We start from the raw sequence: 13,935 nt of genomic DNA, 5'->3' as shown, positions 1-13,935 counted from the left end.
CTTATATATTCGTGATTAATTAATAATTCTATCTTCAGATAAAAGGACTGTAATCACCAGTTCTTGCTACCAGGATATCTCATTTCTTTCTGAATTTACAAACAATTGTTTGTAAAGCAATTATGCTTTGGTCCAGTTCAAAGTTTCAGGTAACAAGACAAGCATTGACATCCCTCTGAAATGGCTGCTCTGGCTCTATTTTAAAATGGCTCCATTTGTGTCATTTTTTACACTGCTATTTATCCTCAGTGCAATTTTCCCATCCTGTGTTTTTAAGTTTAACTCTTGATATTTTCAAAATACTTGGAAATATAAATCTGAGGTCACTCTTAAATTTAAGTCATACGTTGACACTAAAAAATGGTTACCTTCCAGAACACCTTTTCTTAGCTCATAACATAAAGAGGCTTTTGAAGATCTTTGCATGGAAACTAAAGAAAACAGAGGACAGAAGTAAAGTGAGATGAGTGGAGTTGTTCATTTCATGTAATTTTGATCAGTTTTCCAACCTCATATTTGCTTCCCCATCTAAAATCTCTACTGGCCATCACCATCAGAACATAAATCATTCCCTAAAACTTCCTTTTTTGGCCTCTGTTAATCTAATTCTTTTGCATTCAGCCAAGCGCACATAAAGTTTAATCACAGGCCAGAAATATGTGGAGTAAATTCCTCAAGACTGATACTAATCATATTAGGATATCAATTGGGCACATGAAAATAAATTGAAAATGAAAGATAGAGGTCCCAATTTAGATGCAGTTAGAAATCCATGCCCAGTTCATCATAAGCAAAGCAACCCCTCTTTATTCTTCCCATACCTACCTCCCACTCCAGATTACATGCTTAAACCAATGGAATCAGAATGGGCTAAATCATATGTAAACTATGCTACTGTTCAGTTTGTATGTCATAGAACACAGTACAGCTTCTCACACTTTAATGTGCACCTGAGGCATCTGAGGATCTTGTTAAAATGCAGATTCTGATTCAATAGGATCGATGTGGAGCCCAAGGTTCTGCATTTCTAATACGAATCCAGGAGATGCTCATGATCTGATTCACAAAAGATACTGAATAGTAGAGTTTTAAAGCAGAGTATATTATTTGCTTTCTCAAATTGTAAACTGTCATATTCCAGAGTCAATTCCACATTGCTCATGTTGACAGGCAATTTGACAATTGGATATACATAACTATATACACACAAAATGATGTCATAAAAGTTGTACTAATTATGATCTTTAAGGACCATCACAAATGCTAGATTATGCATTACTTGGCTAAAATGGAAGAATTCAGAATTTGACTAATCAGAAATGATAAATGATATGCGCGTTTTCAAAAAAATTATTTATATTTTGCACTTTTGTCATAGTTAAAAATTATATTAATAGTGTAATTTCTAACATATGAGCTACTAAATTTTTAATAACAGTGTAAAATTTTAATCAAATTTATGAGGTTTTCCCTTAAATTATGCACTCTCATGTTACTTTTTATTCCAAATTCATTAAGCGCATTTAGTTTAATTGTCTGAAAAAGAGATGCTGAAGGCATTTTTAATTTTTTTTTCTTTTGCCTGACAGTTACTTATATTTTATACATTTTTTACCCCTTAGACAAGAAGAAATACGTTCCCTTTCTTTTCACAAAAGGAAAAGTAAGATGGTGGTCAAATGCATCGTTCCAAAAGCCCAATACTGAATATGCTTGTTGTATTGGTTTACAATCTATTAAATACATTTTACTTAGTTTTAAAATTTTAAGTCAAATATAATAGAGATAAAGATATTTAAATATGCCTCTATTTTTCCTAAATTGTGTTCCTTGAGCTATATTCTCTCATTTTCTTTCTTACTAATTTTTAAATTAAACCTTTACATTTTATTTATTTATTAACCATTTACGTTGTACAATGTATGATACCAAGAAATCATATCAAAATATTAAGCTAACCTTCAAAGATGTGGCTGTGACCACTTTCAGGTGACATCTTGTCAAAAGATATTTCCTCATCTTTCTTGTCTGAATCTTTCACGGAGTCATTGGACTGGGTCCCAAAGTGATTCTTAAATGTTGGTGAACACAAACTTCTCTCTATTTCCACTTCCTGTTAAAAGACATTAAAGGAATGTGTGTTAAAAGCTATCAGTGGGAAACAGATGTGGTTTTCAGGGAGTTTAGAAGGCAGCAGTGGGGCGTGGGGCGGGGAGTTCTGGGAGCGATGTTTCCCAATATGCTTTGGGGAAAATTTTGATAACTTAGTGAAGAACTGCAAACACATACCTGAAACTTAGTTTACTTTTCTGCCACTAGTTCCACTTCTGAATTAGTTTTTCTTTCAAGTGGCTTTTTTTTTTCCTCTTGTAAAAGGGAGAAAGTAGAAATAAGGGTCACAATACAATGTAATATGTTAATACATGCATCTTCCTGAGGGCTGAGAAATATCCATGAGGGATTCCGAAAAATAGCAATATAGCAAAATTATATACTTAAGAGAGAAAAACATTAGTTTTTTTTAATGCTATGCACACTTAATAATGATAATCTTAGTAATTATAGAGCTCCCAAATTATAAAACCATTCAGCCACCACACAGTAAGTACATTTTGGCAACTCATGAAGATTGTGAAATTACTTCTTTGAGATACTAATTCAAAATTGGAGAGATAAAGTTTCCCAAAGAAAAATAAGTATAAAGGATATTTCATATATAAAGAGTGTAATATTTCTCATTTTATAGATCGAGTAATATAATCTAACTAAAAATAAAACGTCACTACAACTATTTTGAATAAAAACCTGTAAAAATTAAGTAAATAAGCCAAGACAGGTTGAGAAGCAATAGTGTATTTTTTTTTTTAATTCGAGTAATATGTTGAAATATTTTCAATAGCTACTTATAAGTTTTGGAGTTTTGTATATGAGATTATGTTTTCTAAATGACAGCCATTCAAACAATGCTGTGATGTTATCCTTCAATTTTGTTACATTTTAAATATACTTGTGTAAGTCAAGTTTGAGAGATGGCTAAAATTTCTAAAGCATTTCTTAGAGTAGGTACATTTTCCATATCTATAATATGGTTGTAAAAAGCAAGCCTCTTGGAAAAATAACCTCTAGGCATGTTTATGTTTTCTAATTTTCATGTCCATTTACATAAATATAATTATATAAATAATTAAAATATATTCATATGCACTTAATCATCCCATCTTTAAATACCTCCCAAATATATGAAGCATACTATCTTCATTACTGTGACCTTTAACTGGAACTATAAACATTTATAGGAGAAAAACACAGGAAAAGGTTTCTATTTTTTTTCATTGCATTGCCTTTAACATTTGTGTTTCCAACTACTATCAAACACCCAAAGGTTTGTAAACAGTAGTGATGTTTTATGTTGTTGAGCACAATGTCAGACATCCCATGGCATGTGGGCATGAGGTCTTTAGCTGGTGAAAGAGCACAGCACTCTCATCTCAGTTCTTTCTGGTATCCTTTCCCACTGTCATATAAAGTGACCGCTACGAAGTGAATACAATATGTTTATCTGTTTTTGTTTCAGCAATTTAATCCAACTCCTAGCATTGGCAAAAATAAAATAAGGTAAATAAAGAGAAAATGAAGATGCTTAAAAAGTAGTGGTTCCCTTCAGAAAATTTTTGTTTTGACACAGGGCAGAATGCAGAACATGGTCCATGGACTCGATTGATGATGTGAAAGGATCATCTCTCTTTCATATAGAAGCAAGGAAATGTGATTGGGTGAAATTGCTTAAGCAAATATTTCAGCCAGTGATGATATTAATTTATACGATATTGGCATTCTCAAGTTCGAATTCACAAATATCAAGAGTGCATTATATAATGAGGCAGCTAAAGACCCCACAGACAGTCCACACATGAATGTAGTATGTAGACCTGTTTCCAAGCCTCAGTCATCAGATCCAAGTCATCCTGAGGCACGTACCTTAGCCTCCTGGCAAGAAGTGAGGAAGGGCCAATACAGAGATGAAAAGAACTTAGATGGGATTGAATTGAGCTGTCTATAATCAAAGCAGTGATCTGCTTTAGTCTTTTTTCATCAGTTTTATACACTGTGTATCTACAAAAGATTTACTTTGAGTAAAAATTCTACAAGCTTAGACAAATACACAAAATACCAGTTTAGAGAGGAACAATGCAACACTTGAGAAATCTGAACTGAAGCCCTCCCTTTGCTACTTTATAGCTGTGTGGCCTTGCTCAGGTCACTTGCCATGTCTGGGACTCAGTTTCCTCATGTTATGTGAAGAGGTTTAGTCACCAAACATCTAACAGTCAGTAACCAAGCATTTGTAGTATAATTTTATTTGAAATAAAATAAAACAAAATATTCATCTTTTGTACCTTACAGTCTAATGAAGGAAACAAAGAGTAATAAAGCACATAAATCAATGTAAATAGGTAACTACATATAGATCTGGAAGAAGAGATACATAATCTCTGAGTATCTAACATGGGGAAATTAATCTAAGGAGGAAGGTCATGCGAAGCTCCTTTGCGAAAATGATCTTCAGCTGACAGTTGAAGGATAAAATAGGGCTTAACAAAGTGAAGACCTTTCCAGGTGGAGAAAACAACATGTGCAAATGTCTTGGGCCGGAAGGAAGCACAGTCGATAGAAATGTGGCTCAAGTAGAGAGCCTGAGAGAGAACATGGTGAGGGATGTCCTGCAAAGGTAAGTACAGGCTAGATCATGAAGGCTTCAGAGGGCCATATTAGCTATTCCAGTCTTAGCTGAATAAGGAGTTAAGGAGTTTTGGAAGAATTTTAAGAGTGTGTGTGTGTGTGTGTGTGTGTACATTTGCACACATGACAGAATCAGTCTACAGTGTGAAAACCTCAGTCTACCCCTAGAGTAGGTTTTCTCAACCTTAGCACCACCGACATTTTGAACCAGATAATTCTTTGTTGTGGGGGGCCTGTTCTGTGCACTGTAGGATGTTTAGCAGCATTCCTTGTTTCTACCCATTAGATGCCAGTAGCACTATTCCCCAGTCATGATGATTGAAAGTGTGTTCAGATATTGCCAGATCTCCTGTGGGGAGCAAAGTCACCCTTGGTTGAGAGCTACTGCTCTAGAGTAGGCTAGACTGGAAGAAAGTCAAATTATATGTGTGATGATCAGTTAGGAGACTATGGTAGTATTCCAGGCAAGTGACAAAGGGTGGTGATGAAAATAGAGAGAAGTAAACTAAGTTGAAAGCTACTTAGGATGTAAAACTGACAGGACTAGGTACTGGACTGAATCTGAGGTTTGTGAGAAAGAGAGAGAGAGAGAAAATTTCATTTTCTTTCTGGTGTACACAACTAAATGGATTGTGGTACCATTAAATAATGCTAGATAACTAGAAAGAAGTTTGGAAGAGAAGATAGATTATGATGGGCGCCAATATGTCCCAAGGCAGTTGGATGTGTAGCGCTGTAGCGTAGAGGAGAGGTCCTAACTGAACAAGTAATTTGTGAGTCATCTGCCTTTACTGGTGATGGAAACAATGAATGTCGATCAATTTGCTTCCCGTGTGAGGAGGAAAAAGACCAGAACCAAGTCTTGAAAAATGCTAACATGTAACATTATGGTGGAGGAGAAAAGCAGACAAGAAAAAGGAAGAAAATCAGAAGAGAAGACTATCTTTAACAATACTGAAAACGTACTGAGAGCAATAATTAAGTAAGGACTTCAATACATCCTTTGAGTTTAGCAACATGAATATAAACTGGTGAGCAAAACTGTTTTGGCGGAAGTAAAACGGTGGGAAGGCTGATTAAAATGGGTAGAGAATTAACTGGGAGATAGTAACTACTGATAACTTCTTGAGTAGTTTAGCATTGGAGGGAGAAATAGAGCAGTAATTTGAGAGACGCGTGTTTTGTTTTAAAGGAAGAGACCTGCACATGCTGAAAAGCCATTTGGGAGGATTTAGTGAGAGAGGCTGGCTGTGTAATAGAGGGAAGGAAAAAGCAATGATGTAAAATTCCCGAGAGGGGAAAGAAGATGGAACCCAAAGCATAGATAGAAATACAACCCAAATATTGGAAAACATAAAGCATTCCTGTTGTCATGGAGGGAAAGGAAGGTAAAATCAGTGTAGAAACAGATGATGTGTATGCTTGGTAGCTTGATAAAAACTTTCCAGTCTGGAATCATCTATTTTTTTTTTTTTTTTCTGTTAGGATGTGAGGTCTGATGAAAGTGAGAGGAGCATTTGAAGAGAATGAAGAAAGTTTAATCTCATTGCTGTTGGGAATGGGGAAGTGAGATCAGCAGACAGAGATGACCACGGCTAATACGGCATTGGGATCCCATTTGAGGTTGGTAATATTAAATTTACAGGGCTACTGATAGACCCTATTGAATGACTTTGAAAATTCTCCACAGTTCTACTTCAGGCAATGAGAAAGTCAATAGCCGACTTCAGCCAGGAAGAGGTTTTGTGAGGAAAAAAATAAAAATAAAATGCAAATTGCAGGGTAGGCTAAAGCATGGGAGGGGATGGGTACAGGAGAATGTAGGTTGTCATCAAGAGAACTAAGGGCATGATTAAAATGATATACCATGGAATATAAAACATTAAAAGGAAGAAAGGAAAGGAAAGGTGGATTAGAAAATAGAGGATCGAAAGACTGGAATCCTGATAAGTTTAAGGAATCCTGATAACTGTGAATACTTGGCAAAGAGAACTGGACAGAAAGCTGACCAAGATGTTTGCTTTAGTGATTTAGGAAGTAGAACAATTACAATTACTAAAATCAAGTTGTGATCATGAAAATGGAAATGAAAGTGAAGTAAAGGAGAAAGCTGCTATATAGGAGAAAAGCTAGGAGCTCAGAGGCTTTCATGATGTCTCAGTATAATGGAAGGGCTTGGAAGGCTACGAAAAACTGTAAGTCAAGTGTCAACATCCCAGGTAAACAAAGGAAACTTTATTGAAATTTAATAAATAACTGATAAGAGAGGACAAGGGTGGTATGCCTGACTGCCATGAGCCTGAAATGAGCAGAGCTTTTAGCAAGAGAGTGAGAGAAGAGTGGCTTCAAAGTACAAGAGGAGGATTCAGGTGCGGTGGTTTTCAGGGGAGAGTCATGCTCTGTTAAGGCGAGAAGGTAGAGGAAGCATTTGGAGAAGAAATTCAGGGTAAAAAGGAAGTTGCTGATAATGGAGAGATAGTTCCAGAAGCACTGATGGAAGGTCTGGCTTAAATAATATCTAAATAAATAAAGTCTCTCAATGTTTGCAATCTTTTCTAGCTTTAATTCACCTTGAAACCAGTATAGCAATGGAAAATAGGGAAAAATTAAGCTTAAAAGAGATGATTTTTCTTTGTTATTTATTTATATACATTTCTTTCTTTAACATAATGTATAATTGTAATCTTAGATTATATATATGTATATATATATATGTATATATATATTTTAAATATGAGAATGGAAAATGCCAACCTTAAATCACGATCTAGCATTTACTTCACAAGGGACCATAAAGCTACAGGATCACCTAAAATGGTCAGAAACTCTTACCAGGCATTTCGCAAGAAAGAGGTTTGTCTTATTATTTTATATATTTTCCTCTCAGTATGGATCCATGAGTGATGAGGTCATGAGGTAGGAGGGAGTAGAAGATGAGCACAGTTTAATAAAATAAAAATGTTGTGTAGTCTATATTTAAAATGCTGAGCTAGCTCATGTACATTCCCAAACTCAGTGGGTTCTTGTCTTTAGAGAAATAAAAATTTTGAAATAGACAAACACAGGAAGTTTTATGCTAACATAAAAAGAAGGCCAGTAAGAAAGGAAAATTACCAAAATTTGAGAGGTAAGAGAAGAAACCTTTCCATAATGAATTTTGCTATGTTGAGGAAAAAAGAGAAATCCAGACATGGCTTGAATAATTTATGAACGAACAATTTTCTTATTTATTCTTGCCTTTGGAGTTTTATAATCCTGTTGTCTCAATCTCTTTCCAGGAAGGCTTTACCTCTTCCTTCTGTGTATTAAAAGTATCACTTCCTTTACAACCAACCTCAGTGCAAATGTCTTTATAAACTTCCTTCAATCATTCCTTTTGACATTCATCTTTCATTCTTTCAAAAACACTTTTGAAAACTTACTATGTCTCAAGAACTGTTCTAGGCACTGTAAATATAAAGATGGTTAAGGTGCAAGTTGGGTCCTCCAGAAGCTCATAGCCTAGTGGCAGAGAAAGAGACATCGACTGAGCCTTATGACACAAAAAGGGGTGTGTATAATAAGAAAATGTAGGCATCCTGGACATACAGTGCGGGGATTCCTGGAAGGCGTGGCCAGGGAAAGCTTCCTGAAGGTTATTTCAGCCTAATCTTGCGCTGTAGTTTAACTTATCCTGTAGATAACGGGAATCCTTGAAAGTGAATTAAATAGGAGTGAAAATATTAGATTTGTACTTTAGATAGATACATCTGTTAGCTATATGAAAAATATATAATCGTGGGATAAGATGGCAACATCTTATGTAGTAAGTAAAGTAAGGACCTTTTAAAATTTCCAACTGAGAGACAGAACAAGCCTATAATAGGATCAATAGGAAGAATAGAGAAAAATAGAGAGAGTAGAGTATTTTAAAACATATTTAGGCATTTAGTACTTTGTAGAATAAAGTACTGGAGGAGTGAATAAAATCTAGCATAACTCACAGATATTCATATTTAGATGGATCTGTGAAATTGATACAACAGGATGAATCTCTTCCCCAAACCAAGCAGTGCCTCAAAGAAGTAAAGGCCAATTTTAGATTTCCTTCTAAATCTACCACATAGAGCAACATGATGTAGGAGGGATCCTGGGGGATCAAGTATATACCACAGCCTCAGTTTGGGGACAATGCCTTTTTTGATGGAAGCCACAGGAGGACTCCCGCAAATATATACTCCTTTGTTACTCCCAATACACATTTCACACATGAAAGTAAAACTGAACTTTTTCATGAAAATATTGTTAAAGAACAACAGAGTAGTTTTGCTTTAAAAATGATGTTTGGGTTTCATTTTTGAGGATCTGGTAGTGAATTAAGTTTTTGACATGTTGAACATAAGTTTTCCCTTGTGATATATAAAAATATCCAGAAAGTGGCTAGCTTTTTGGAACTCAAAAGAGAAATCTGTGCTGGAGTAAAAGACTTAGGACTCCTTAACAAGAAGGTGATAGTTACAACAGTAAGAGTCTATTAAATTACCTAAGTAAGAGTACGTAGTGTTAAGTCAGGTAGCTGAGGAAAGAACCTCACTGGCATTTAAGAGACAGGCAAAAGAAGATTATCCAGTGAAGGTAGAAGAGGAGGAATAGTCAGAAGTAGGGCCGCTCCCAGTCCACATTGTGTCTTTGCGTGAATTAGAAAAATGGCCTCTTTTTCAAGACACTTTACTCTATTTGTCAAAAACTTGTCATCATATACTGTTTTTCTTAGACCAGAACGTGTTACTGCCATCTGCTGGAAAATTGTTATAATAGACATGACCTGCTTTCTCTTAGATGTGTGACCTTCAGCAGCTTACAACCTGCACTACTACATATGGCTGCCAGAAGCAGCCAAGGGAGAGTGAAACCCATTATGCCAAGGATGCAGGACATTTTGAATGTAGCAGGGAGTTTAGAGAAAACAAAACAAACAAACAAACAAAAAAACAATGACAAGTCCCCTGGTTTGGGCAGTTAGGAAGTAACCTTGGTAAAACAGTTCCTGTTGAATGGTGTTGGTTTAGGAAGGACTGAAAATGAGGAGAAAGAGATACTGACATAAATTTCTGAAGAATGTGACTTGTAATAATAATAATAATAATAATAGCAATAATGACAATAGCTAGAAAGAATTGAACATTCATTATGTATTAGGCACCATTTTAAGCACTTTGCATGTATTAAACTCATGTAATTATCATTTTGACTCTATGAGAAGGTACCATTATCTCATTTTAAAGATGATGAAACTGAGGCTCATAGGAGGAGATGGACAAGGGTACAGATAGAGAAGGTGAGGGTGATATTTCGACGTGTAGGGAGTTGGAAGGAGATCACTGTTTTGAGCCTTGATGGTCTTTCCCATCTCTAAAGGGAGCTCATAATGAGCAGAGGGTACTTTCCCAGAAGACCCAATTTGGACTCAGAAGACCAGAGTTGAATGTTAAGCTCTTCCATTTAATAATGAAGTTATCTTGGCTAATTCTTTAACATCCCTGACCCTTCACTTTCTCATCAGAAAAATGAAGACGACTTCTGTCTACCTTAACTCTTTTTACAGTACTTCTACAAAGACTGTCTCAAAGTGCCAACAGCATCCCTCATCCACATGTTCATATGAAATGTCATCTTCTATCCCCTGTCAAAAAGTAAGGTCTATTTTCGTACCTCTCCGAGTCAGGGTAGGCCTTGTGGCAACTTCTCTCAGTGAATACAGTAGGTATGCATATAACTGAGATTACCTAGGAACAAAAGGCCCTGGAGAATGATATGAGAGAGAGAGAGAGAGAGACAGACAGACAGACAGACAGATACATGGACAGATACATAGATGGAGGGAGGGAAAGAGGGAGGAAGCAGCACAAGGTGATCAGATATTCAAGTGAAGAGTTCTTGCAGCTCTGGCCAAGTCTCTCGGAATGCTCCCTTTCAGAGGCCATCACTATGCTTTGAGAAGCTCAAGCCTCTTGGAGAGATCATTTGTAGGTGTTCCACTCTACAGCCCCAACTGATTTCCCAGGCAACAGGAGCATCAACTGCCTGCAGTGTGTGCGAGCCATCTTGGATGTTTGATCCTGTGGACTCTTCAGTTCAGAGAACTGTTGCCCTATGCCACATTAGATTGAAACTGCATGAAAGATTGAGTAAGAACTGCCTACTTGAGTCAAGGCAACCCACAGAACCATGAGAGATAAAAATAAATTGTATTAAGTCACCTAATTTTGGGATTGGTTTGTTATAAATAACCAGAAAACATTATCTTCACATACTACATATCCTATCATTCAGCTTCAGTGGCCCTCATTTTTCTACTTAGGAATAAGAAAACTAGAGACATGAAATACTCTTAAAGAAATCATAAAGACAGCGTTTCTTAACGCCAAGTGCTCTGCTCTACTTGCATCCTTTTTTAATACTTTTAACAATACTATGAGGCAGTTACCTCTATTTTATGATGAAGAAACTAAGGGTAGAAAGCCTTAGTAACTTAAGTAACTTGCCGAAGGCCGCAGGAAGTGCTACACCTAGGCCTCAAATGCTGGTCTTTCTGAATCTAAGTTGATATTTTTAATTGTTATATTAGCTTGTCTTCCTAGTGTAATTTACTTATCACTCTCAGAAACTGAAATAATATGGGTTAGAATGGGATGACAGGTAAAATATCAAGTCCTTAATAGATATAGACATGTCTTATTCCTCTTTATACTTCTCATAGCATTATGCCGTGTACACTGCAGGCATTTAATAAATGTTGAGTGGAATTTTCAAAGAGTAATGACATGTTATATTCCCATAGTATCCAGAAACAGAAGCAAAGAAAATAAGCAAAAGCAATAATTCGATGGGGAAAGCATGATGATTGTCACAACCTTATTACACTCTACTGCATGCATCACTCAACAGGGTCAAAAGAAACCATGAGGCTAGCTCCCCAATTTAAGCACATTTGGTAAAGAATTTTGATGTTGAGTTTTATCAGCTGGGAAAACTGGGCTGCAAGATTTCCCAGTAACTTCTCAGTAACTTGGTATCTAGAACCTTTCAACATGGCTCTACTGGGTCCCATCAGTCTGTGCTAGGCCATCTTTCCAGCTATTGTCAAAGGGAGAGCAACTGGGGTTTCTTATATCATCTCTGAATTTTCTGCTTCTAAACCTGTATTCATAAATGTTTGTCTAAGTAACACTCCCCACCCCTATGCCCCACTTGCCATATTTTTCTATAGAAACTCTGTCTTTTCACATGAGATTTAAGTGCCACTTGCTTTAGAAAGCTTTCCCCGATTGCCACAGTGAAAAGCAATCCCTCCCACATCAGAACTTTCATATTTGCCTTCTCTTTAATGCTTTTCTCATTCTATTTTGAACTCTAGTCATTTTCGACACATTGCGTTTCCTCATTACACTGTCAGTTCATTAGGACATGCTTAATTCATCTTTATATCCTACAGAGAATCTAACACATTGCTTCTCTTGAACACTGCAGATGCTTACTAAATGTTTGTTGAATGGACTCAAATAATATTTGAATTTTATATTCATATAAAGCATTCAGAAGAAAATATAATCTACAAATGGCCGAAGATTATGAAGACATGTCTCATAGAGTGAAAGGGGTAGACATAAAGAGAACAGGCTAACTCTCTTGGAGAGAGAAGGGAAAACGAAATTTATACTCTATGCACAACAACCCAGAACTTCACTGCCAATACTTTTTAAATGTCCCTTTAGATAGAACTTAGCACTTACATTTTCCTAGTAGTCTAATGCAAAATCACTTCATCATAATTTTAATAAGTTTAAACTTAAAAAAAAATCATGGTACATGAGAGCAACAATTAGAGTACTAAAATTATTGTCCATAAGCAAGAAAAGATGTTTTTTTGAAAATACTATAAAACAATTTTTTTATAAAAAATAGGTCATCAGTTCTCATGGTATTTCTATTGTTCCTTCCAGAATGGGTTTATATATTAAATAACAAAATAGAAGCTACAATGTTCCAGGGAACAAAATGTATCAATAATTTTTATGATTTTCAAAATACTTTTATCAATCTTTATTGACTGTACGATCAACCATAAAATCAATGCCATCCATGTCACTCCTATGGGCACTCTTTTCCTGAGTAGTTCTATAGTCTCCTGTTCTACTGTCATGTACTGGACAGCACATCTAGCGAAGTTAATTAATTCATTTTTCTTACTACTGTTATGGTCTAAATTTTTGCCCCGCCCCCTCCAATTCATATGTTGACATTCTAATGCCAGTAGCTCAGGATGTGACTATATTTGGAGATAGGGACTTTAAAGAAGTGATTAAGTTACAATGAGACTATTAGGATGGGCCTTAATCTATCAGACTGGTGTCCTTATAAGAAGAGAAAATTTGGCACACAAAGAGATATCAGGGGTGCATGTACACAGAGAAATGACTGTGTGAAGAGGCAGCAAGAGGGCAGCCATCTGCAAGCCAAGGAGAGAGGCTTCTGAGATTACCAACCCTGCCGGCAAGTTGATCTTGAACTTCAACCTCCAGAACTGTGAGAAAGTAAATTTCTGTTGTTTAAGTCACTCAGTCTGTGTATTTTGTTATGGCAGTCCTAGCAAACTAATATACTACACTTAGACTTGGGGGAATAAGAATATAACTGGTCAGTGAACCTATCTATTAAAGTGAGTAAACATTTTAGTAGCTTTAAAAATGATAGATTTATTTAACTGATTGTGTCTCTGCAGCCAATCAGTTAACTAACCAATACTGATTCTGAGCTGCTCTTATGGCATGCATTTAACAGAACAACTATCAAAGTAGTTGTGCACTCATAATTTTTGAATGCATATTTACTTCACCATATTTACTTTTAATGCGTGTCTCACATGTGATATAAAGTATGCAAGGCCCTAGATTCTGAGACAAAGCCACAGGTAATAGGTTTCTTGGCTATTTTATAATCTCCTGATTAAAGACAGATAAACATTTTTAAAACGCAGACTTTTTCAAATATGTTCCCACTGTGACTGCCTGCATTTCAATTTTATTAAATTCTGACAGACTTTTAGATCCTTGAGTAAAATGAATGCAAGCCTTATCTGGCCCTTGACAAGTCAGCACAAATTAAGGCACAAAGTCCCATAGAACTCTCTGGCATAAAGACCTAAAGCAAGAAACT

The 13,935-nt window shown here is 35.9% G+C and overlaps 1 protein-coding gene across 2 annotated transcripts in view; it reads right to left on the bottom strand.

The window, feature by feature from the left end:
* The window catches only part of XIRP2 (xin actin binding repeat containing 2), a 248,604-nt gene that overhangs the window by 91,335 nt on the left and 143,334 nt on the right, over window positions 1-13,935 (bottom strand). For both annotated transcript variants that reach the window (XM_039855563.1, XM_039855564.1), the window contains one exon: window positions 1,960-2,113. In XM_039855563.1, the coding sequence (XP_039711497.1) occupies window positions 1,960-2,113 (154 nt within the window). The remainder of the gene's footprint in view (window positions 1-1,959; window positions 2,114-13,935) is intronic.

Source organism: Pteropus medius, unplaced genomic scaffold, assembly GCF_902729225.1.
Source record: "Pteropus medius unplaced genomic scaffold, Ma_sr-lr_union100, whole genome shotgun sequence".
Lineage (NCBI taxonomy): Eukaryota > Metazoa > Chordata > Mammalia > Chiroptera > Pteropodidae > Pteropus > Pteropus medius.
The sequence above is the reverse complement of the archived record's forward strand: the minus strand, read 5'-3'. Positions and strand labels throughout refer to the sequence as shown.